This window comes from Oryctolagus cuniculus, chromosome X (genome assembly GCF_051225735.1).
Source record: "Oryctolagus cuniculus isolate XC-2025 breed Fujian yellow rabbit chromosome X, ASM5122573v1, whole genome shotgun sequence".
Classification (NCBI taxonomy): Eukaryota; Metazoa; Chordata; class Mammalia; order Lagomorpha; family Leporidae; genus Oryctolagus; species Oryctolagus cuniculus.
In genome coordinates, this window is record NC_142888.1 from 32,349,145 (window position 1) to 32,373,687 (window position 24,543).

Genomic DNA, 24,543 nt, shown 5'->3' on the forward strand with positions numbered 1-24,543 from the left:
GCCATCCCTTAGCTAGAATCTGGTGACACAGCCACCTCTGGCAGCAAGGGTAGCTGGGAAACTGAAGACCTTGCAAGAGGATAACATTGCCAGGCTGGACTCAGGACTAGAAATCGCCCAACTGCTCTGAGAAGTGGTAGGGTCTGGATGTGGGCAGAAGCTGGCCTCTGGGAAGTGGAGAAAGTTAAGTCAAGGCCAGGAGATGATTGGATTTACCTGGCAGCCCAGGTAAACGAAGAGGGGGGATTCTGCAGATGGGCAATGAGGAGCATCAATTCTGAGTAGCTGACAAGATTCAGAAGGGCTCGAAGATCAGCTGTTTGCCATGTGCCAGACCCAACTCATGCCACTTTGTTTGGGGACCCGCCCCCCACCAAGTGAAAGGGCTTCTCTTCCTCAGGGTTTAGAATCACAGTAATAAAGACAATCTCTGCCTCACCAAGGTTAACTGAAAATAAGGGGTAAATTAGGAGATCCTGTGGGGAAATGATTGGGGGGGGTATTGCAGAGAGAGAGAGAGACACCTGTGTGTGCATGGGTCAGGGGTGTAGAAAAGGTAAGGTTTGTTTTTGCCTGTGGGGACAGTGAAGGAAGTCACAAACAGCCCAAGCAAGAATCATGATCCTGTCCTGGGGAACTTAAGGCACGGCTGGATGAAGACAGCCAATAGGCAGCTAGATGCTAGGAACCACAGAGGAATACATTAAAGGTACCACCAACAGGTAGAACTGGGAGCCCTAACAGAGAAAGAGCATAGCACAGTGCAGTGGCTCTCAGCCAAGGACAGCCCCTACCCCAAGCCCGGGAGTGGGGTGGGCATCTGGCAGGGAGCCAATTCCTTGTCCTGAGGGGTGATCTGGTGGTAGAATCCAAGAATGCAACTAAACATCCTCTCTACAACACATAAATCACAGTGCTGAGATTAAAAAACCCCGGCCTTGTCGACTGTTCTCAAACTTTTGGTCTCAGGATCCCTTTATATTAAAGATTGAAGACACCCAAAGAGTTTCCTTCTTATATCAGGTAGCTTCTAGATAATTCTGTACACGCATCAGAGAATGGAAAGTACTGTGAAAATAGTTTTGACTTTGTGAATCCCCCGAGAAGGTTTCCTGGACCAATAGATAGCCTCGGACCACAGTTTGAGAATTCCTGGCCTGGTGTTTAAGGTGACAGCCCCGGAACCAGATTTCCACCGGCAGGAACCACACACAGCACTACCACTTAACTAGCCAGGAGGCAGTGAGGTAACATTTCTGGTCCCCAGCTTCCCCCATAGTTGCCCCTGAGCAACAAGATAGTACCTGCTACCTGAGGCTACTATTTAAGTTCAATAAAGCACTTAAACTGGCCAGACTATTAGTTACCGCTTGTTGTGACTCCAACAAACACCCAGGGCCCGGGGCTACTTTGCCTTCAACAGGGATTCTGAAGACACAATGGCAGGCCTGGGCCGCTCTCTCTGGGGATGCATTGAGTTTTCACAGCTGAGAACAGTAGTGCCATGAAGGGAGAGCATTCCAGTCTGGATAACAGAAACATTGTCCCCAAGGTCGGGGTCCGCGGTTCTCAGAAAAGCACACGGCTGGGAAAACTCAGGGCCTTTGTGACCACAACACTCCCAACTTGCCCTCGCCCACCTCTAGAGCCTCGGCCTCTGCTTTCCATGCAACCTTTTACCCTAACTCAACATGGCGTTAGAGTCCCACAACCCTTGTTTAGTTGTCTGTGTTCGTTCCCAACTGGATGTTTTACCCCGCCTCTCCCCGATGTACGCCCAGCCCCCCAACTCGTCTAAGCCTGGGGCCCATTTCCAAGATGGCAGTAGTCCCCTGGTTGTTCGGGGGGCTCTGCTTCCGTTTCCGGTACCAGAATCCGGAAGTGGCAATCGAGGGTCTTCCTATCTCCAGTTGCGTCGGCAGAGAGAGGACGAACGGCGATGGCGGCGGTCGCAGCGGATCGAGCTGCGGCCGCGGCCGCGGCCAGACAGCCACGACGCGAAGCTGTGCCCGGCCTCGACAGCCAGCGACACCAGATAGAGAATGGCGAGAATGGGCGAGAGCGTCCTCTGCGAGCCGGCGAAAGCTGGTGAGGTTGGGCTGCCGCGGACGGTGGGGGCGATAACCACCGCGGAGGGTTTGGCAGCCGAGGTCCGCGGAGAACTGCTTGAGGGGGCGGGGGAGGGGCTGGGGGGGCGGACAGCGGGAGAGAGGGGCGGGGTCGTGCTTGAGATGAATGGCAGTGTCTGGGAAAGGGGAGGGGCCTATGAGGTACAACCTGACGACTGAGAACAAAATGGGGCTAGTTGTGGGGGCGGGGCCCAAAGGGAGCCGTCTATGGAGGTGGAACCCCGCCTGCTTGGGAAGAAGGCGGGCTCTGCGACGTAAGGCGGGGGGCGTGGCCTGCGTTGCGTAAGGGAGTATCTCAGGGTTCTAAGCGGTTTGCGATTGCTCTCGGGAGCTTGCGAACGCGGCGAGCGTTGGGACGTCAGCAGAAGAGCAGGATCGGGGCCAACCGCTGTAGGTCGCTGGGAGCGAGGGATTACGTGTGAAAGAGCGAAGCCAAGTTCGTGACGTGGGCCGAGGGGCGTGGCCTGAGGCTGGGACAGACTGGAGAGGAGGCGGTACCGAAGAGGCAGAAAATGGCGCCTGCGAAGGTGTAAAGTTTGTGAGGCGGCGAGGTTTTTGAGTTGAGAGGAGGTATTTTTCCCAGGACGGGAGGAAGAGCAGGTGATTAACGTGGGAGGGACCTTGATGTTAAATTCGGTTTCTTTTTTAGTACTTCTTTTTCTTCTTACAATCCGAAAAAATAAGCAGTAAAAATCACTGCCTAGCGATAAATCGGATTTTATCGATTTCTCTAATGAATGACTTCTGAAATGTTCTGTTTTTTTCTTCATTTTCACCGAATCGCATCTCGCCTTTGAAATTCTGAAATACGTAAGACGTAAAAAGATTATGGTACAAAATAATTATTCAGTCCAGATTGATGGACATCCTAGTAACATAAACCGCCTATATTCTTCAAAAATGTCATGGTTGTGAAAGACAAAGGCTGAAGAACTATTCCAGAGTGAGAGAATTGATTTAGTTGAACAAGTTCTGATAACTAAATGCAACATGTGATCCTCAGTTGGATCCATGAGGGTTGTTTTTCTTATAAAATTGTCTTTTTATCTTTTACTGAAAAAGACGATGGGAAAAAAAGGTGAAATGTGCCTGAAGTCCATAGGTTAGCTATGAGTACTGTTCATTTCTTGGTTGTGAACATAGTCTTTTTGAAAGAATATCCTTGTTTTTAGGACTTAGGTACTGAAAAATGTAGAGGTAAAGAACCGTCATGTAACCAAGCTTATACCCAAATGATTGAAAAAAAAATAGTATATTGCAGAAAATGTACATGAGGGGGATTGGGAAGATGTTGGTGAAAGGATACAAAATCCGAGGAGTGAAGTTCGGGAGGCTTGTTGTAAACCGTGGTGATTCACATTAATAATAGTGTGTTACATTTTTGAAAATAAGTGGCAGATTTAAATGTTCTCATTACAAGAAAAAAGTGATTAGTACATGGTGTGATGGATATGTTCATTAGCTTTAATCAGTCCACAGTGTATACACATGTCAAAACATCCGGCTGCAGCAACACAAACAGGCAGGATTTTTGTCGATTTTAAAATACATTAAAAACATCCCCCAAATGCAATAATTGAGAAAATGGGTAAGATGTTAGATTTGGGGACTCTGGGTGCAGAGCGTACAGGGAGTAATTTGTATATTATTTCTGCCACTTTTCTTAGTCTATGTCAAAGTAAAAAAAAAACAACCTGAAATATGATAAAGGAAAAACACGTGAAGTGACCACCGAGGTTAGCATTGGGAACATCACCTTAAAGATACCCTTCTGGGCCCCTCCCAGAGGGACATTCTCCTCCCCCATCCGGGGAGGAGCAGCTCTTACCCTGAATTCCAAGCTAACTAGCTCTCCTTTTGCTTCAGTGTTCTACCTCCTGTGTATGCATCCCTAAATAGTATTTGCTCCCTAGGCACATACAGAGTGTGTGTATGTATATATGTATGAAATCAGACTTCATATATGACACATAGGAATTCGTGCTGGATACATACTGTGAGCCCTTGTCCTGTCAGGCTATCCATGGGCTCCACATGACAGCAGCATTTGTGATGTTAACCTGGATGCTTGTTAGGCTAGTTTCTGGGCTACAAAGGGCGCCAGTTTTCTCTTTAGGCACACAGTAAGGGATTTTTGAACTATGTATCATGTCCATTCCTCACAGTATTCTCCTAGCTTCGCATCTCATGCTGTGTAAGTGGCTTACAGGGCTTTGAGAGGCTGGTCCCCTGCTTCCATTCTACTTCTTACTGCCACCTCCCTGATGACACACTCCCTCCCTCTTTCTCCGTCATGGTCAGCCATGTTGGTCTCCTGCTGTTTGGCAGCCACGTGAAACCTCAGAGGGCTTTCTAGTGAGGCTTTCCTGCATTGAGTCCTTCAGTAACAGTAGCAGTGAAGTGTGGTCCCTGTTACTGGAGAGATACATTGAGATTCCCCAGATAGGGATACAAAAACCAAACAATGTTTCTCTGCCATTACCTCATAGCTCTCCAGCAGGGAAAAGCCTCAGCGGGTCTTGAAAACAAACAGTAGGCAGAATGTGTTATAGCCCGCTTGGAGATGTTTCAGAGGGCTCCAGGCTTGGTTTCTCGGACCCTTCCTACCATGACAGCCTTGTCATGACTGTGTCATTTGGTAGGTAGGCCATGAGACCCTGTCATCCTTGGCAGCACTCTTTACAATTACCCACCAGTACCAGGTTTCCTTTTGTAGTGATGAATGGAGCTAGGTAGAGGTCATGATTGTACAACATTGTGAATGTTCTAAACCCCACTGCATTACCGGTTAACCTTAAAATGGTTAGTTTTATGTTATGTGAATTTTACCTTATTAAAAAAAATTATCACACCAGTGCCGGTTCAGCTCTTGTGGGCACTATGGAGCATTTTTGCTAAACTCCACTTTTTAAATGCTGATCTATTTAGGTGACGACAAAGCATCTCAAGGTTACTTTGCTATCCGTTTTTTAGGGATTGGCTGCAATGGTCAAGAAATACATGTTTACAAAGCATCTTGAAGTCATGGGTTAACCCCAAATCACAGACCTTGTATGAATATTGTTATTTGCACTTTGTATCTTGTGTCAGTTGCCAGATCTGGACGAGGGCAATTAATAATTTGGTTGTCTGAATTGATATGACTTCTGGGCACAGCTTATATTTTAGGAGTAAATTCAAATTTATGACAGTATATCTTCAGAAATTGGTAGTTTTTCTTTTCGAGTGTGAACCACCTATGAACACAATGAAATGAGCTGTAACCAGGGAGTCGAGCAGGTCTGGGCAGGGTGTGGATAGTTGGCCAGCAGAGGTAAGCAGTCCCAGGGTTCCTGTTTAGGTGAAGGAAACAGAGTGGTTGAGTTCAGAGCCTTGCAGCAGTGGGTGAATGGAAGGCAACAGTGTCTCATAGGAGATTGACCCAAGAAACATTGGTAGATACTTATGTTAGCATATCTGATTATATCTGATTATAATTGACATAGGAAGCTAAACTTCTTTTTTAGTTGGAAAAATGAAAGCTCATATAAAAATTGTAAACTAATTAAAGTTAGAAAGTAACTACTATTTGGACCATGTTGGAGAAATGTGATTGTTCTTACTGCCCTTCCTTTGTTGATGCAAGCTCAGATCTTTTTGAGGAACATCTTAGCAGTATTGCCCTGGACTCCATATAGTTGTCTTACAGAAAAAGACCCCAAATCTAGTTTTCCACCTTTGGTATGTTAGTCATTTAACAACTTACAGTAAAGGATTTGTTAATATGCCTTTATATATATATATATGTATTTAGGCATATACAGGTATAATAAAATTTAGTACAACAGTGTTACATTAACCATCTGAATAAACCAACAGCCTTTTAAGAAACAAGTAGGGAACCATTTCTTATATCCATGTTTCTATTTTTCTGTCATTATTATATAATTAACCCATTTATGTAAATCATTAGCATAACTAAAATAACCAGATTTTCTCAGAAATGAGAAAAATGTGAGCACTGTGGCAGGGTTTGGGAGCGGTCACTACAACAAAAAACAAACCATCCAAACTGGGCAAGAAACTCCACAGTAGTCAGGTGAATTCTAGTCTATTCCAAGATTGTTCTGTGCTTCCCAACTCCCACCTCTCCGATGCTTTTATGAACAAGAAAACGTTGATGTGTAAGAGATCAACATTTATGAGATTAAACTGCTGGGAAACAGACCAGGACCATGTTATGCGTATTCCATCAATTTGGTTATTTTCTAAAAAGTGTTCATTTGGGGCTGTTAAATATTTAAGGCAGCCTTTTTATGCATCAGAAGTTCATAGCAAAGCAGTTGTGTGTGGGAGGAAGGTTATATGTTTCTGTGTCTACACTTTTACATTCAGGCCTTGGGGTCAGAGCAGTAACGCTTACTACATGATGAGTATATTCCAGACTTTAGAATGTCTCAGCATTTTTCTTTTTTTAAAACAAATATTTATTGTTTTTTTGAAAGGCAGAGTTAAGAGAGAGACAGAGAGATGAGAGGTCTTCCATCTGCTGGTTCACTTCCTAAGTGGCCACAACAGCTGGAGCTGAGCTGGACCCAGAGCCAAGAGCTTCTTCTAGGTCTCCCATGCGGGTGCAGGGGCCCAAGGACTTGGGTCATCTTCTACCACTTTCCCAGGCCATAGTAGAGAGCTGGATCGGAAGTGGAGCAGCCAGGATTCAAACCGGTGCCATTTGGGGTGCCGGCACTGTAGGCAGCAGCTTTACCCGCTACGCCACAGCGCCGGTCCCACACTGACTAACTTTTGCTTCTGATGTATATTTGTATGATTTGACAGTTCTCATGTTGAATTGCAGTATGTTGGTGGAAGTTGTACATGAATCGCGAATCTCCAGGTAACTTGAATCTCCAGGTAACCATGTAACACCCTTTTCCCTGTCTGGCCCTAGGTTCCTTGTGGAGCGAGACTGGTATAAACAGTGGGAGCTGTACGTCCAGGAAGGCAACCAGGACTCCTGCACCTTTCCTGGCTGCATCAACAATGCCAAGCTCTTTGAAGGTATCAGGCCTCTCCTGCGTCCTTCTCACTAACCTAGCCCTGGAGATCTTGTGCCCTCTGTCCCTACAGATGGCCGGAAGCCCATTTTCTGTGCTAGCTCATGGGTAGGATGGCCAGAGTTACTTGTCAGATTCCTTCCCTGATTCTTTTTTTTAACCACCCTTCCCTCCCCCTCCCCCACCCCACAGATCAAATAAATTGGCGCCTCAAGCAGGGCTTGGTGGAAGGCAAGGATTACGTACTGCTGCCAGCAGCTGCTTGGCGTTACCTGGTCAGCTGGTATGGTTTAGAGCATGGCCAGCCACCCATTGAACGCAAGGTATAGTGGATTGGGAGGGTGCCGATAGGTAGATTCCATGGGAGGTTGGGTGCGAGGAAGGCCTTAGAGGTCCGGGGTGGGTCCAGACCCACGTGTGTGTGCACATCCGTGTTTTCCGGGTAGAGTCACCTGTGTCTCGGCTCACAGCTCGTGCTGCAGGTGTCTGCATGTGTCTGTTGTGTGAGTTCAGCTCCACTTACAGATGGCTGTGTGTCGTCATCTGCTACTATCAAAAGCCAGCGTGTTTGTTCCTTTGACCTCGGGTTATTGTGCTTGTGTCTGTGTGCATCCTATGTGAGCATGCCTGTGTATGTACCACTGTCTTCACAGGTCATAGAACTGCCTAGCATCCAGAAGGTTGAGGTGTACCCGGTGGAACTGCTGCTTGTCCAGCACAATGATATGAGCTCACCTCGCACTGTTCAATTCAGCCACACGGATTCTGTTGGTGAGTCCAGGGCGCATGGAATGGTTGTTGGTGTTCCCAGCTGTGAGTCATAGCTCAGTGACATGAGTGTGCATGGGAGTAGGCTGTGGCACACTTGAGAGTGCACCCATCAGACCTTGGAGGACCAGGAAGGCATCGCTCAAGTTAGTGGGAGACACTCGGCGTGGGGGAGGGGGTTCTGCTAGAGTTTCCAGAGTTGTGTGAGCAGCACCCCAGTGGTTTAGATGTAGGGCAGAGGGTATTTGCTGGGAATCTGAAGTCCTGAGTGTGGATCAGCCACTTGGAGATTGGTCTGGGGACATGGAGTATTGACTAAGAATGTGAAGATGAGTCGGGGATGCTAACATGGGTCAGTTCTGAGGCCCAAGAAAATCTTGAATGTGCCCCATCAACCCTCACAGACCTAATACTACGGACAGCACGGCAGCAGTTTCTGGTGGAATCTCACGTGGACACGCGGCTTTGGGTCAAGAACTCAGAAGGCACTCTAGATCGCCTGTGTGACCCACACGTCACAGTGCTGGACGCTGCCCTAGAGTCTGGGCAGGTAAGAGTAGGGAGGACTTTTCTGCTCAGGTAGGCTGGGGGGAAGAGAGGAGGAAGTGCCCACCAGGCCCTCCATGAATGCCTCTGCATCCCTTCTTTCTCCTTTTCCAACCCAGCTGATTATTATGGAGACCCGAAACAGAGATGGCACTTGGCCCAGCGCGCAGCTGCATGTCATGTAAGCCTTTGGGTGGTTGGTCCACAGTGGGGGTGGCCCACAGTCAGCCAAGTGATTGCACCCATGTGCCCCTCGTCCCCATACGTAGTAGGCCTTCCGCTGACACGTTTCTCATCCAACTCAGGAGCATAGCGGAAGAAGATGAGGACTTCCAGGGCCAGCCGGGCATCTGTGGTCTTACCAATCTGGGCAACACGTGCTTCATGAACTCAGCCCTACAGGTTTGGCCATTACAACCATTTCTGGCACTGCCACAGGGTGGGTGGCAAGACCTGGGGACAGAGTAGGGGGCTGGGGCAAGGGCTCAGGTTGGAAGCTCAGGCCTCACAAGCCTGCGTCAGCATGCCCGTATGCACCCCTGAAACACCAATCCCTTCGCTCTCTGCTTGTCCCTTGCTTTCTCTAGCCTCCCCTCTACCCCCTCCCACCACTTCCTCCTCGGGCAATACTAATATCTTCTTTTTCCCGATTTCCCTTTCTCTTCCCTCTTTCTTTCCTTTTCCCTGTCCACACCTTGGCCACCTCCTCTCTCTCCTGGCCCTGCCGCCCCTGCAGTGCCTCAGCAACGTGCCACAGCTCACTGAGTACTTCCTCAACAACCGCTACCTGGAGGAGCTCAACTTCCGCAACCCGCTGGGCATGAAGGGGGAGCTCGCAGAGGCCTACGCAGACCTGGTGAAGCAGGCGTGGTCGGGCCACCACCGCTCCATCGTGCCGCACGTGTTCAAGGTGCGGCGCTACCCTGGGGCGCCCTCACCCCGCCGCCGCCCCTCCTGCCTCTGCTGACTCCCTCCGTCTCATCTCACACTCTCTCTGCCCTGCCCACCTTAGAACAAAGTCGGCCATTTTGCCTCCCAGTTTCTGGGCTACCAGCAGCACGACTCGCAGGAGCTGCTGTCATTCCTCCTGGATGGGCTGCATGAGGACCTCAACCGGGTCAAGAAGAAGGAGTACGTGGAGCTGTGCGACGCTGCTGGGCGGCCAGATCAGGTGGGTGCTCCTCAGTCCCACGGAAGCCCCCACGGCCTCTGCCTCGGGAGTTCTCTGGCCTGCCGCCGAGTACCCAGCATCCCCCTGTTTGCTGTTAAGTTCCTTTACCCTGGACGTCCACTCCAGCCTCAGTCTCGGCCCGTAGCTCCAGCACCATATCTGCCTCTGCACCTGCTCAGAGTTGTCCCCAACCCAAGCTCCTGCCCCAAATAAACTCCAGCCCTCGGAGCGAGCAGTAGATGTGCTTAGTTGTAACTGTGCTGCCGGCCCTCAGCAGCAGCCTCCCCTTTAACCCTGTACAAATCCACCCGAAACCATGATTCTGCCCTGCCCTGGGCGAGCCCCTCCTCCCGCCACACGCACACCATCATGACCCTGTCAACAGGAGGTGGCTCAGGAGGCCTGGCAGAACCACAAGCGGCGGAACGACTCTGTGATCGTGGACACGTTCCACGGCCTCTTCAAGTCCACTCTGGTGTGCCCTGATTGTGGCAATGTGTCTGTGACCTTTGACCCGTTCTGCTACCTCAGTGTCCCACTTCCTGTCAGCCACAAGAGGGTCATGGAGGTCTTCTTCATCCCTATGGATCCCCGGCGCAAGCCCGAGCAGGTATGGGGAGACGCAGGGAAGGACAGGTGGTCAGGAGCGTGGCACTGTGCCCTACCTTAAGGTTCGCTGTGTCAGCTCACCACAGACCCTTTTGATCTTTTGTGGATACTCTTTGTCCCCTCAGCACCGCGTTGTGGTCCCCAAGAAAGGCAACATCTCAGATCTGTGCGTGGCTCTGTCCAAACACACCGGTATTGCACCAGATAGGGTGAGACTGCAGAAGGAGGCCCCACGGGGGTGGGATTCAGAGGGTGGGGAGGCAGAAGGGCCAGGGGACACCTTGCGGGCTGACCAGTGTCCCCCTATCCTGTTCTCAGATGATGGTGGCCGATGTCTTCAGCCACCGCTTCTATAAGCTCTACCAGCTGGAGGACTCTCTGAGCACCATCTTGGACCGGGATGACATCTTTGTGTGAGTGAGGGGCCCAGGGGGAGACGCTGGTTCCTTGGGAAGCTGGTCTGCTGCTTTGTAGTGGCTCTACCTTCACCACCTGCCCTCTTCCTTCCTCGGCCTCCCTCGCCGGGCACCCTGCGTAGACCTTTGGCCATGTGCTGTGGCAGGGCCGGGGCGTGTGTGTGCTGTCAGCGAGGCGAGTGTTGAGGGACACAGCTTTAATACAGGGTGTCTGTGGGTGTTTTCTTCCTCATTATGGGAGGGAAGCCGCTGTTCCTTTCTTTCACTGAGCACTCACGGGGCTCCTTCTGTGCCTTCTGAGCTGAGTTCCTTACTCTGTTGAAGTCTTCAGAACAAAAAGGGGGTTTTGAAATACAGAACACTAAGATGATTTTTGAACACAGGAGCATTTGGAACAACTTTTAAATCTGTTTCAGTTTTTGAGTAAAAACTAAACATGCTTTGTGAGCAGAAAAGTTCTTTGTAAGCCAAGCAATGGTTTTTTGTGTGTGTGTTTTTATTTATTTGTGTATTTGAAAGGTGAGTGGCAGAGAGAGAGGGAGAGAGGGAGGGAGGGAGGGATGCAGATTGGTCTTCCAAATGCTGGTTCACTCCCCAAATGGTCTAAACAGCCAGGGGCTGGGCCAGGCAGAAGTCAGGAGCCTGCAACTCCATTTAGGACCCCCTGGTTGGTGGCAGGGGCTCAGGCCTCTTCTGCTGCTTTCCCAGGCACATTTGCAGGGTGCTGGATCGGAAGTGGAGCAGCTGTAATTTGAACCAGTGCTCTAACAGGAGATGCCATTGTTGCAAGCAGCCACTTAACTCACTGCACCACAGTGTTGGCCCTGAAAAAGTGTTTTTTTTTTTTTTTTAATATTTATTTACTTATTTATTTATTTAATTTGAAAGGCAGAGTTAGGGTTCGGGGGTGGATCATCCGTCTGCTGGCTCACTCCCCAATAGCTGCAGCGGCCAGGGCTGGCCATGCTGAAGCCAGGAGCCTGGAGCTTCTTCCAGGTCTCCCATGTAGGTGCAGAGGCCCAAGCACTTGGGCCATCGTCTGCTGCTTTTACAGGTGCATTAGCAGGGTGCTGAATCAGTAGAGCAGCCGCGTGCTCCAACATGGGATACCAGCATTGGAAGCCATGGCTTAACTCACTGCACTACAGTGCTGATCCTGGAAAAGTGTTTTTTTAATAGATGATTTTTAAATTCCTTTGTCACTAAAAGTTTTTGTTAACCCCCTCAGTGCCGTACTAGAGTACATTATAAAACAACTTCTAAGTCACGTGCTGTGTAAGTCATTTCACAGTTTGTAAAGCATCAAACAGGGATTTTTTCCCCAGACTATAAGAAGGGAGTGGGTGGAGCAACTGGGACAGAGTCAGGGAGTCCTTGAGCTGCTGTGATCGGGCATGACCTGCTGTCCGCCTTCTGCAGATATGAGGTGACAGGTCGCATTGAGGCTATCGAGGGCTCAAGAGAGGACATTGTGGTTCCTGTCTACATGCGGGAGCGCACCCCAGCCCGAGACTACAACAACTCCTACTATGGACTGATGCTTTTTGGGCACCCGCTCCTGGTGTCGGTGCCCCGGGACCGGTTCTCCTGGGAGGGCCTGTATAACATCCTGATGTACCGGCTTTCGTAAGTGTGCCCTTCCTGGGGGCTGAGGGAGGTGCGGGCTGACCTGGGTATTCAGCTGCGTGTTGATACATCCCCAAGGCAGTTCAGACTTCCCACGGCCAAAGGATTTGGAGGGCTCTTGCTTTGTCGAGATCTCTGGCTTTGCTTACTGCCTGTCTTAAGTGCTAGAGACACAGAGGTGAACAGGACAAAGTGCAGAGACAGCTTCATCTTCACGTTTCACTGTCTCCTCCCTGGAGAGACCCGGTTGTGTTTTTACCGAAAGATTTTCATCATAGCCTAAAATCCAGGCAAAGCCATGTGTCATCTTCATCTTCTTTTTACCCTCAAAAGTTCCCTCCTGAGGCTGCACTTGTGGTGTGTGAGATGCGTGCTCCTGACTGTGGCTCACAGGGTGCTATGCCCTCCGGCCCCTGCTGCCACGCTAGCCTCTCCACCAATCGCCTGTCACCTTCTAGACCTGCCAGGCCCTTAAGTAAGAACCATTGATGTGTGGGTGTACCAGTGACTTCCCATCATCATCAGTCAAATTCCAGGCTCTGCCCCCGCCGCCCCGCCCCCACCCCCTGCCCCACTGTCTTTGTGCCCTGCCTTGGGAGTCTCCTCTGCTCTGTCGCAGACGCTACGTGACCAAACCCAGCTCAGATGATGAGGACGATGGGGATGAGAAAGGTGAGGGAGAGACGGTTGATGAGGATGAGGGTCCTTCCAGGTGGTCCCATGGCCTGAGTGGGGGGTGAGGGGCCAGGGCTCAGCGGGTGGGGGTTCTGGGACAGGTCTTAACCCACCCAGGGTTCTGGATGTGCACTGCAGCTTAATCCCCTGGGGCTCCCACAGGCCAATCTTCTGACATCCTCTCCATTCTAGGTGACGAGGACGACGACGATGACAGCGATGACGAGGATAAAGATGCTATGCCTGGGCCCTCCACTAGGGGCAGCCTCCGAGAACCTGAGCCAGAGCAGGCTGGGCCCAGCTCTGGGGTCACAAGGAGGTGCCCATTCCTCTTGGACAACTGCCTTCGGTCATCCCAGTGGCCCCCGCGGCGGCGGCGCAAGCAGCTGTTCACCCTGCAGACGGTGAACTCCAATGGGACCAGCGACCGTACCACTTCCCCTGAGGACGTTCAAAGTATTTCCCTCTGGCCGGGAGCTGGGCTTGGAGGGGACAGGGAGGTGGGATTGCCTGGGAACGGGAACCATGACCAACCCCTCCTCACCCCAGCCCAGCCGTACATCGCCATCGACTGGGAACCAGAGATGAAGCGGCGCTACTATGATGAGGTGGAGGCTGAGGTAAATGAGATCCCAGGGCTGATCGGGGGTGCTCAGAGTGCATACCCCCACCCCCACCTTTGCCAGCTGGGAGCAGAGCCAGCAGATCGAGGTCCAGGTGCTGCCTGACCTTGGAACCTGAACGTGGCGCTGAGCGTTCCAGGGCAGCAGGTCCCTAGAGTCAAAGCCTGTGCTCTGACCCCTCCTCCTCAGCCTGTGTCTTCCACCCCACCCCACCCCACCCCCTGCCCCCCCCATGCCCGGCCCCACGGCCACCGCTTGACCCCACCCCAGGGCTACGTGAAGCACGACTGTGTCGGGTACGTGCTGAAGAAGGCGCCGGTGCAGCTGCAGGAGTGCATCGAGCTCTTCACCACCATGGAGACCCTGGAGAAGGAGAACCCCTGGTGAGGCCCTGGAGTGGGGCGTGGGCGGGGCCCAGGGCAGCTGCCTCTCGAAACGTGTCTCCTTCCACTGGCCCCCGGATGGAGACCCCGCCTGCCCCACTGGCCACTGGCACCGTGAGCACGTTCCCTGCTGCACGCCTTTACCTGGGCTGTCTCTGCTCCCACGGGTGTTCTTTGCCCTGTTACCTCTGGGCTTGGGTCTTTGGACAAATGTGACCTGTCAGGCAGGCCGCCTCTTACTACCCTGCCGAACGCCACCCCTCCCCCGCTGTCCGCCCCCTATTCCCTCTCTGCGCGCCTGCCTTCCAGCCAAGCCTGCCTTTCTTTCTAGCTCAGTAGTGCCACTTGACATCATGTCCGGGATCCCTGTTTGTGTTCCCTGCCTTCTCCACTAGAGAGAACTTCCTCAAGGGGAGAGGCTTTCCAGTTCGGTTCCTAACTGCTTACCCTGGTGTCGGGTGTTCAGCAGACGTGCAGACACTGGCAGGATAGAGCGGAGAGGACCATGTGGAAGCCAGTCTCCCAAATACAAAAAGGAACAGCAGCATCTCCACAGAGCAGAAATATAAAATAGCCCCAAGGGGCGAAACAGTAGGCAATGAACAGATAGCTGGGGAGCGAATGAATGCCTAAAACACGAAGAGAGAAAACTCGAGAGATACAGAAAGAGTGTAAACTAAAGACTGGCATCTCACGGGCCAGAAAGCAGACACAAATACAAAGCAGTACAGAAACTGCACGGATACAGGAGGCAGGCGGGAGAGACTCAGTGAATGGGAGGGACTTGAACGAGGAGAGAGCAGCCTAACTAATGTCCCCGGGCGGGCTACAGCTGGGACAGTGTGTCTGTGGGCCAGACAGTACCAAGGCCTGCAGTAGGTGCTCAGAACGTGTCTCTTCCCCGGCTCGGCTACGTGTCTAGGTACTGCCCCTCTTGCAAGCGGCACCAGCTGGCCACCAAGAAGCTGGACCTGTGGATGCTGCCGGAGATTCTCATCATTCATCTGAAGCGCTTCTCCTATTCCAAATTTTCCCGGGAGAAGCTGGACACCCTCGTGCAGTTTCCTATCCGGTGAGGAGCGGTGGGGGTGTGAGGCAGGGGAGAGGTGGGGAGCAAGGGCGGGCGGGCGGGCAGGCGGGCAGTGGCACCGGTATTCATGGCCCTGTCTTCACCCACAGGGATCTGGACTTCTCTGACTTTGTCATCAAACCGCAGAACGAGTCGGCTCCCGAGCTGTACAAATACGACCTGATCGCGGTTTCCAACCACTATGGGGGCATGCGCGATGGACACTGTATGTGCCAGGCTGCGGGCAGGGGCGTGCCCTGGGAGGGGTCTGGACTTGGGCACAGAAGGATGCCCCGAGCGGGTTGACTAGGTGGTGGGTGAGCCTGAACAGACCTCTTCGGGGCGGGAGGGAGGATGAGGATGGCTCGCTCTCCCTTCCAGACACAACATTTGCCTGCAACAAGGACAGCGGCCAGTGGCACTATTTTGATGACAGCAGCGTGTCCCCTGTGAATGAGAATCAGATTGAGGTACAGCCTCAGTGCCCTCTCCTCCCTGCCCCGTGTGCCCATGCCCCCTGAAGTCCACACTGACTCCTCTGCTTTCCCGGCAGTCCAAGGCAGCCTACGTACTCTTCTACCAACGCCAGGATGTGGTGCGCCGCCTGCAGCCCCAGGCCCCGGCCTCCCCTGCCTGCAGTTCCACTTCCAGCGCGGAGTTCATGGAAGTTAACTGAGCGGCCCTGGGGCCTGCCACAGGGAAGGAAGCCCCCTGCCACCTTGCTTCTTGTGTCCACCCCCCACTCTCTTCTCTGTGCTCGGTGCCCCCATCAGGCGTTAACAAGGCTTAGTTGTGGCTACCGTTTTTCTGTGCCGCTGCATTGCGCTCTTCCCGGGGAGAGAAGGTCGTGTCTCCCCCGGCCTGTGTGTGCCCCTTAGAACAGTACCCTCCCTCCTGGTCTTTATTTATGGTTGTCCCTTTCCCTCTTCCTCACCCTGGAGTGTTCTGAGTGGCTGCTATGGGGGTTCACCTCAACAGAGAGTGTATTTTCTTATTGAGATCCTGTACCTTCTGCTGTGTGTGTTATATATAAAGCGCCTTGTGTTCCCTGTCCTGCGGTGTGGGTTCTTTCCCCGCCACCCTGCCCCCCACCCCGTGCTTAACTAAGCACGGGTTTATACCTGACTGTTGGTGCGCTTCCCGAATGCCGGGTGTATCAAGTTTGCTGCTCCAAGTTCTCGCTGAGCACCAAGCGTGTGCCACGTGCTGCTACTCTGAGCACTTTTCCTTATCTTGACAAAGTGTTGTCCTCTACTTGAGAGGCAGAGTGACAGAGATTTTTTTAAAGCTTTTATTTAATGAATGCAAATTTCATAGGTACAACTTCAGGAATATAGTGGCTCTTCCCCCCATACCCACCCTCCTACCCCCACTCCCGTCCCACCCCCTACTCCCTCTCCCATCCCATTCTTCATTAAGGTTCATTTCTAAGTAACTTTATATACCGAAGACCAACTTTATACTAAGTAATCATTTCAACACTTTGCACCCACACACACACAACATAGAAAGTACTGTTTGAGAACAAGTTTTGCAGTTAATTCTCATGATACAACTCGTTGGACAGAGGTCCTGACTCCTGTTATTAATTTAACAATTGACACTCTTATTTATGATGTCAGTGATCACCTGAGGCTCTTGCCATGAGCTGCCAAAGTTATGGAAGGGAGAACTTCCACTTTGCTTATGGCCTTGTCTAAATACTGATGGAGAGATCTTTTTTTTTACATTTTATTTCAGAATAGTTTTAAATATGCAACACAAAAGTTGTGAGGTAGTAAAACCAAAAGTTCCCATATACCCCTCAGCCTGTTTCCCCTATTAACCTCTCATCTTAATATCTTTGTCACAATTAGTGAGCCACACCCAGCTTCTCCTAATTTTTTTTAATCCAAACTCCTTTTATCCCTCTTGCCCCTCCATGCCAGAGAGAGAGAGCTCTCCTGTCCACTTGTTAACTCCCCCAAATACCACAACAGCCATCCCCTGTTCCAAGTGGTAAGAACCAGCTATATGCCCAGTTTTTTTTTTTAATTGATTTTGACTCATAATAACACTCACCTTAGAACAGTCTTTCGTGGGAGTTGCTATCTCCAGTTTCAGAAGGGGAGAGAGATGTACAGGAGTCCAGGAATTGCTCTGACTCAGTTAGGTCAGTATGACCTCGTCAGTTCGCAGTTGGGGTCTCTGGCCTGTCTGGACCCAGGACCACAGATCTGTGCCTGAACACAAGTGGCACCACATCTCGTGTGGAAGGAACGCACCTGGACAGACGGGCCTCCCTGTGTACGAGTGCTTTCCGGGTGTAAAGATCCCACCAGAGCACCTCACAGCCCCCTAGGAGCACCCCTGCACACGAGCTTCGCAGACCTGGCCAGCCTGTCCGCACTGCCCCCGACCGTCCTCCCACCGTGGCCTCCGCACCCCCACCACGCAGGTTCTCCCCGCCTCACCCCAGAGAAGAGCAAGAGGAGCGCCTGCTCCGGCACGATGCCTAAGCAGGCAGGCATGGTGTCTCTGAGCTTGAGGTGCCCTTCAAGCGCGGAACGTTTTCCACTCAACCTCCCCCACAGGCGCTGTCACTGCGGAGAAACGGGCTCCCCGGGGGAACAACTCTGGAGCTGAGGAGGGCGGACAAACGAGTGGCATCTGGACGTGAGCAAACCACCAAGCCTTTCACACCAAGTTAGGGGCTCCTGCTCCGTGACAGCTACCGGCCTTACCACTGCCCAGCGCCCCGCCCCCCAGCCTCCCAGTCACTTCATTGACACAGGTGGTCATGGAGGCGGTTGCTGTTAAGGAACCCAACTCAGACTGCAGCAAAATAACCAGAAACGCTAGTTTCAGTATGCCTGGATCCAGGAAAACAAAAGCTGCCGTCGAATCCTTACGTAGACCACGTGTATGACTTAGGCACTGGTGTCGCCCCGTTTTGCAGATGAGGAAGCAGGTATAAAGAACTGGCTCCAGGCCAGCGCTGTGGCGTAGCGGGTAAAGCCGCCAATGCAGTGCCGGCGTCCCATATGGGCGCCAGTTTGAGTCCCAGCTGCTCCATTTCCTGTCCACCTCTCTGCTATGGCCTGGGAAAGCAGTAGAAGATGGCCTAGGTCCTTGGGCCCCTGCACTGGCATGGGAGACCCAGAGGAGGCTCCTGGCTCTTGGCTTTGGATCAGTGCAGCTCTGGCCATTACGGCCAATTGGGGAGTGAACCATCAGATGGAAGACCTCTCTCTCTTTCTGCCTCTCCTCTCTCTGTGTAACTCTGACTTTCAAATGAATAAATAAATCTTAAAAAAAAGAGAGACAGTTATAGAGAGAGGTAGAAATAGGTCTTCCATCTGCTGGTTCACTCCCCAAATGGCTGCAATGGCTGGAGCTGAGCCAATCCGAAGCCAGAAGCCAGGAGCTTCTTCCGGGTCTCCCACTTGGGTGCAGAGGCCCAAGGACCTGGGCCATCTTCTGCTGCTATTTCTCCCCATTCTGTAGGTTGTCTTTCCACTCTGTTGATTGTTTCCTTTGCTTTGCAGAAGATTTTTAGTTTGATTGTAATCCCACTTTCCTGCTTTTACTTTTGTGGCCTGTGCTTTTGGTGTCTTGTACAAAAGAGTTGTTGCCCAGACCAATGTCATGAAGCTTCTCTGTTTTCTACTAGTAGCTTCATAGTTTTCGGTCTTAGATTTAAGTCTTAATCCATTTTGAGTCGACTTAGTATATGGTGTGAGGTAGGGTCTAATTTCATTCTGCATATAGATACCCAGTTTTCCCAACACCATTTATTGGAATGACTGTCCTTTTACCACTGTGTGTTCTTGGCACTTTTGTAAAAAATCAATTGACTGTAAACAGGTGGATTTGTTTCTGGGATCTCTGTCCCATTCCCTTAGTTGAAATATTCATCTGATGCCAGTGCGATGCAGTTTTTGTTACTCTAGCTTTGTAGTATAGTTTGAAATCAGGTGATATGATGCTTCCAGCTTTGGTCTTCTTTCTCTAGATTGCTTTGACTAATCAGGGTCTTTTGTGACTTCATATGAATTTTAGGATTGATTATTTCTGTGGAGAGCACCATTGGTCTTTTGGTAGGAATCACATTGAGTCTGAAGATCACTTTGGATAGTATGGAGTATTTAATTTTCTTAGAAACAGTTTGCTCTTTTAAGGTATTCCTTTTATGATTTGCTAGGTGATTCCAAAGAGATATTCAGTGTAGGACTAATTATTCCCCATGACTGAGGCAAGACCATTCCGAGTTCTCTGTTCAATTACCTGTGAACATTTCCAGATGGGTAAGTGGGATCAGCCGCTGTTTCCCACTCTGTATGAGTGCCAGGTGCTGTTCACGCAATCCTTTTGGATGGCTGCTCCAACCTCAGGCAGTGTACTCACACACGCGCAGTGCTTGAGCAAACTCTGCTGAAGACTGGAGGAGGACCCTCTGCCCATCTCCTGGCTTCTTTCTGTTGGCACTCTATTTTTTTAAGATTTATTTTTATTATTTATTTGAAAGAGTTACACAGAGAAGGAGAGGCAGAGAGAAAGAAAGAGAGGTCTTCTATCCACTGGCCGCAACGGCCGGAGCTGCACTGATACGAAGCCAGGAGCCATGAGCTTCTTCCTGGTCTCCCGCACTGGTGCAAGGGCCCAAGGAGTTGGGGCCATCTTCCACTGCTTTCCCAGGCCATAGCAGAGAGCTGGATCTGAAGTGGAGCAGCCAGGACTCCAACCGGCATCCATATGGGATGCTGGCACTGTAGGCCGTGGCTTTACCCGCTACGCCACAGTGCCAGCCTCTCTGTCGGCACTCTTGTCTGATTCTACATCCCGTGCTGGTTGCTGTGGACTCTCAGCTATGACTGCTGTACTCAGAGTCTGCAGAGCTCTGCCTGGGTTTCCTTCCCTGATCAGTGACCTGAAAATCTGTCAAGACAGCAGCTGGGGAGGTACCCAGGGCTCACCTCATTTGTTTCTATTGTCTTATTTTTCCAATGTCCATTGTTTTGAAAACTGATGTTACATGTATTTTGTTTGGGTCTATTGTTTTAAACAGGAAGCGAAGTCTTGCCCATGATGCTCTGTCTTGGCTGGAAGCAGAAGTGCTTTCCTTCAACTTGTAGATTTTTATTCTGTGGAACCAGCACTGTGGTGTAGTGGGTAAAGCTGGCACCAGCAGTGCCAGCATCCCATATGGGCACTGGTTTGAGTCCTGGCTGCTCCATTTCCCATCAAGCTCCCTGCTAATGGCCTGGGAATGCAGCAGAAGATGGCCCACGTGCTTAGGCCCCTGCACTCATGTGGGAGACCTGGAAGAAGCTCCTGGCTGCAGGCTTCAAAAAGGCCCAGCTCTGGCTTTTGTGGCCATTTGGGGAGTAAACCAGCAGGTGGAAGACTCTCTCTCTCTCTCTCTCTCTCTCTCTCTGTAACTCTGCCTTTCAAATAAATAAATAAATCTTTCAAAATAAAAAAAAAACTTTGCTCTTTTTCTCACTTCTTGAGATGGAGTCTTAGCTCAATAATTATTCAAACTTTTTGCCTTGATATACTTGTAGTCCTATATACTAAAAGGCAGAAATATGGGTTGTAAGAATTCCATATACATAAACTTACTACTTCTAATGCTGTTGGATTCTTTAAATTCTTTAAATCCCTAAAAAGTTCATCTACCTGTGGAATGTTTAGTTTTGGGTGCCACAGTAGCACTCATCTTTAAAAAAGTTGCTGTAACAACTGGACAAAAACAGATATAAAGGTTGCTATCCATATTGTTTGAATTTGTTTCATATTGCCCCTTTTAAAAAGTGTACATTCTTTTAGTGCAATAAGGAGACAGGAAACAGAAATGTGGAAGTTAAAAAGATGAAGGTGACAATATGAGATCACTAAAACTTTAATGTCTTTTTTTAAAAGGTTTATTTTATTTGAAAGAGTTACACAGAGAGAGAAGGAAGAGGCAGAGAGAGAGGTCTTGCATCTGCTGGTTCACTCCCCAGATGGCCACAATGGCCAGAGCTACACCAATCCAAAGCCAGGAGCCAAGAGCTTCTTCCGGGTCTCCCACATGGGTGCAGGGGCCCAGGGACTTGGGCCATCTTCTACTGCTTTCCCAGGCCATAGCAGAGAGCCGGATCAAAAGTGGAGCAGCCGGGACCCAAACCAGTGCCCATATGGGATCCCGGCACTGCAGGCGGCAGGCTCTACCCGCTATGCCACAGTGCGAGCACCAAAACTCTAATGTCTTATTTCACTTTCTCCAAGGGGTGATGAGGGGAAGAGTTTATTGGGAGTCAGGGCCATGTGAAGGCTTCCAATTTGGGGAGGAGAAAATGGCTGCTGACTCAAAACAAGGAAACAAAAGATTTGCTTTTCTTTTCTTTTTTTTTTTTTTTTTTTTAAAGATTTATTTATTTATTTGAAAGTCAGACTTACAAAGAGAGAGGAGAGGCAGAGAGAGAGGGAGAGAGATCTTCCATCTGATGGTTGACTCCCCAATTGGCCGCAATGGCCAGAACTGTGCCGATCTGAAGCCAAGAGCCAGGAGCTTCTTCCTGATCTCCCACACTGGTACAGGGGCCCAAGGACTTGGGCCACCTTTTACTGCTTTCCCAGGCCATAGCAGAAAGCTGGATTGAAGTGGAGCAGCCAGGACTAGAACTGGCACCCATATGGGATGCCGGCACTTCAGGCCAGGGTATTAATCCACTGTGCCACAGCACCGGCCCCAAGATTTGCTTTTCTGAAACATGTTTATGATAACTCAGGACCCCCTCTCTGGCTTTTGTTTCCCATGCAAACTTTTTTGCTCCCCTTTTGCCTCGACACCATCGTTCATTTTATTAAGGTTGAGTATGGTTCCTCTGTCTTGTCCTCCGCCAGACAAAGGCTTAGGGAAAGTCAAAGAACGCGTTAATTATGTTTCTTGTAAACTGACTTTTCACTTCCCCCTAGCACATTTCATTAGCTTGGTGTTTAACACTCAGTTGCTCCAAATTTGCTGTCTTTATTTAAACAAATAAAGGCATTTGACCAAAAAAAAATGAAGGAAAAAGAAAATCAGGAAAAGGGAGAATGGAAAAATAGGAAAAATAAGCAGCACATGGACAAGGCTTCCAGAAATGGCATGGAATCCCGCATGGCTTCTGGGCCTGAGGTTCTGGTGTGCATAGAATGTGACACGTGGCATGGCTGGGCCTGGTTCAGACGCATTCAGCTGTTGCCCAGCTGAGCTGGTCACTGCCTGTGTTAGCAACTGGTAAAAACAATACATAAGCACACTATAGAGATGTGACTAGGTTTTTGGTGTTTTAAGTCTGTACCCAGGATTCCAAGAGACTGTTAAATAAAGTTTTGTAGGAGTCTATTTTTTTTTAATGAATTCTTTCTTTATTTGAAAGGCAGAGTTACAGAGAGAGGGAGAAACAGAGATCTTCCATCTGCTGCTTCCATCAACTCCCAGAACTAAAGCAGATTCTGGGAATTCCAACTGATAAGGTGATCTCACAACATTTATAGGAACACAGAAGTGAGGCATAGAGTACAACTTTAATTGGCTACAGCTTAGTTGGTTTCAGCTTAACTGGTCATTACAACTTAATTGCAGGGCCTCCTGCAAGCAACCAAGCTTAGTTGCTGTGTTTACACTCTATAGTGCTTTGGTCTGTTAGGCCCAGTACAGGAGTTAAGCCGGTGAAGAGACTCCTACAGGGGCTAACGTGGTGCACTGAGCTGCCAAGTTCGAGTCTTGGCTGCTCCACTTCTGGTCCCGCTCCCTGCTATGGCCTGGGAAAGCAGTGGAGGATGGCCCAAGTGTTTGGGCCCCTGCACCCACGTGGGAGATCTGGATGGAGTTCCAGCTGCCTGGCTTCACTCTGGCCCAGCCCCAGCTGTTGTGGCCATTGGGGAGTGAACCAGTGGAAGGAGGTGCTCTCTCTCGCTCTCGCTCGCTCTCTCTCTCATCTTTCCCTCTCTCTGTAATTCTGCCTTTCAAATAAATAAATCTTTAAAAAAAAAAGTATCATTAGGCAGGTGCCCTATCCAAGGCCTCACTCTCTACTGTTTCGTCTTCCTTTTTTTAAAAAAAATATTTTATTTATTTGAAAGAGGGAGGGAGAGAGAGAGAGAGAGAGAGAGAGATGTGTTCCATCTGCTAGTTCACTCCCCAAATGACCACAATGGCCAGAGCTGAACTGATCCAAAGCCAGGAGCCAGGAGCTTCTTTTGGGTCTTCCACGCAGGTGCAGGAGCCCAAGGATTTGGGCCATCTTCCACTGCTTTCCCAGGCCATAGCAGGGAACGGGACCAGAAGTGGAGCAGCCAGGACTCGAACCAGCACCCATATGGGATGCCGGCACTGCAGGCCAGGGTTTTAACCCGCTGCGCCATAGCACCAGTCCCTCTACTGTTTCTTCTAACATGTGCCCCAAAGCATTTTAGTTCGTTTACAGAAAAAGAAAGTACTTTTCAACTCTGCTGATGAGAAAAGGAAATGTAGGAGGGTCCTTGACAAAGTTCGTCGTGCAAAATATGTTGGAATCCGTGTATACGAGGGGTCTTCCAAAGGTTCACGGAAAACGTGTGTTATGGGAAAACTGCGGATACATTTCCACATTCACTTGCACCAAAATAAACACTTTTTAGCTTCCCTTCTCTGTGAACTCTTTGAAACCCCCTCGGATTCCTGCCATTTGCAGGGCTGAGCCATGTGGGTGGGGTCAGCTCTAGAAACCTGTTGCTTATCTTTGATCGTTTCATTCCTTGGCCTCATCTCTCTTCCCACGGCCACAGTGGGATGGATGCTGCCCTGGTGGTGAAGCACTCTTCAGCCTGGGAAGGGCAAGGCCCTGGCCTCATGGGATTGTCGAGATTGCTGCTTTTTCCATGGTTCTGGCATGACGTTTGAAAGGAAGCAGTTTAGAAAAAAATATTTATTTGAAAGAGTGACAGAGAAAGAGAGTGAGAGAGATCTGCCATCCAAAAGCCTGGAGCTGGACCAGGCTGAAGCCAGGTGCCATGGAACGCCACCTGGGTCTCTGGCGTGTGTGGCAGGGACACAACTACATGGGCCATCTTCTGCTGCCTCTCAGGTGTGTTAGCAGCGAGCTGGATCAGAAGCAGAGTAGCCAAGACTCCATCCAGCACTCTCCAATATGGGATGTACGTGTCTCAAGCATGGGCTTAATGCTTGTTTGTGAAAGTAAGCAATTTAACAAAGCATTCTTTCTCTCCAACATTCTTTTTCAAATTTCAGCTATTTATGGTTGCTTTGTCTTAGCCCGGAATCAAAAACTCGCAGTTGTTATTCTGTTGCACAGAGCCTGAACATATGCTTTGACTGCTACAAGGCAAGTCGGCTCTGTCTGCTCACTTTCTTTGGCATGTTCTGGAGACTTCCACAAGGAAACCAAAGCCACAGGGCTGCCTCCATGTTTTTACAGGACATAGAAGCAACGAAAGCTTCAGATTGTGCTGCACTGGAAATGGCCACCGTTCTGGTGGGGTCAT

The 24,543-nt window shown here is 50.2% G+C and overlaps 1 protein-coding gene across 4 annotated transcripts; it reads left to right on the plus strand.

Moving 5' to 3' along the window:
• Positions 1-1,910: 1,910 nt before the first annotated feature.
• USP11 (ubiquitin specific peptidase 11) lies at positions 1,911-16,101 on the plus strand. 4 transcript variants are annotated; one of them, XM_008272547.5, is made up of 21 exons: positions 1,911-2,088; positions 7,057-7,166; positions 7,355-7,485; positions 7,816-7,933; positions 8,335-8,480; positions 8,596-8,657; positions 8,782-8,878; positions 9,213-9,386; positions 9,489-9,647; positions 10,033-10,257; positions 10,382-10,465; positions 10,575-10,669; positions 12,092-12,298; positions 12,918-12,970; positions 13,166-13,429; positions 13,523-13,593; positions 13,867-13,979; positions 14,902-15,051; positions 15,159-15,274; positions 15,430-15,518; positions 15,602-16,101. In XM_008272547.5, exons 1-21 carry the CDS (start codon positions 1,940-1,942, stop codon positions 15,722-15,724), a joined length of 2,736 nt encoding a protein of 911 aa, XP_008270769.3. In that variant the 5' UTR covers positions 1,911-1,939; the 3' UTR covers positions 15,725-16,101. The 4 variants fall into 4 exon arrangements, with proteins under 4 accessions (XP_008270769.3, XP_069923085.1, XP_069923084.1 ...); XM_070066984.1 differs by lacking the exon at positions 1,911-2,088 and adding an exon at positions 2,381-2,519; XM_070066983.1 differs by lacking the exon at positions 1,911-2,088 and adding an exon at positions 2,391-2,729.
• Positions 16,102-24,543: the final 8,442 nt, after the last annotated feature.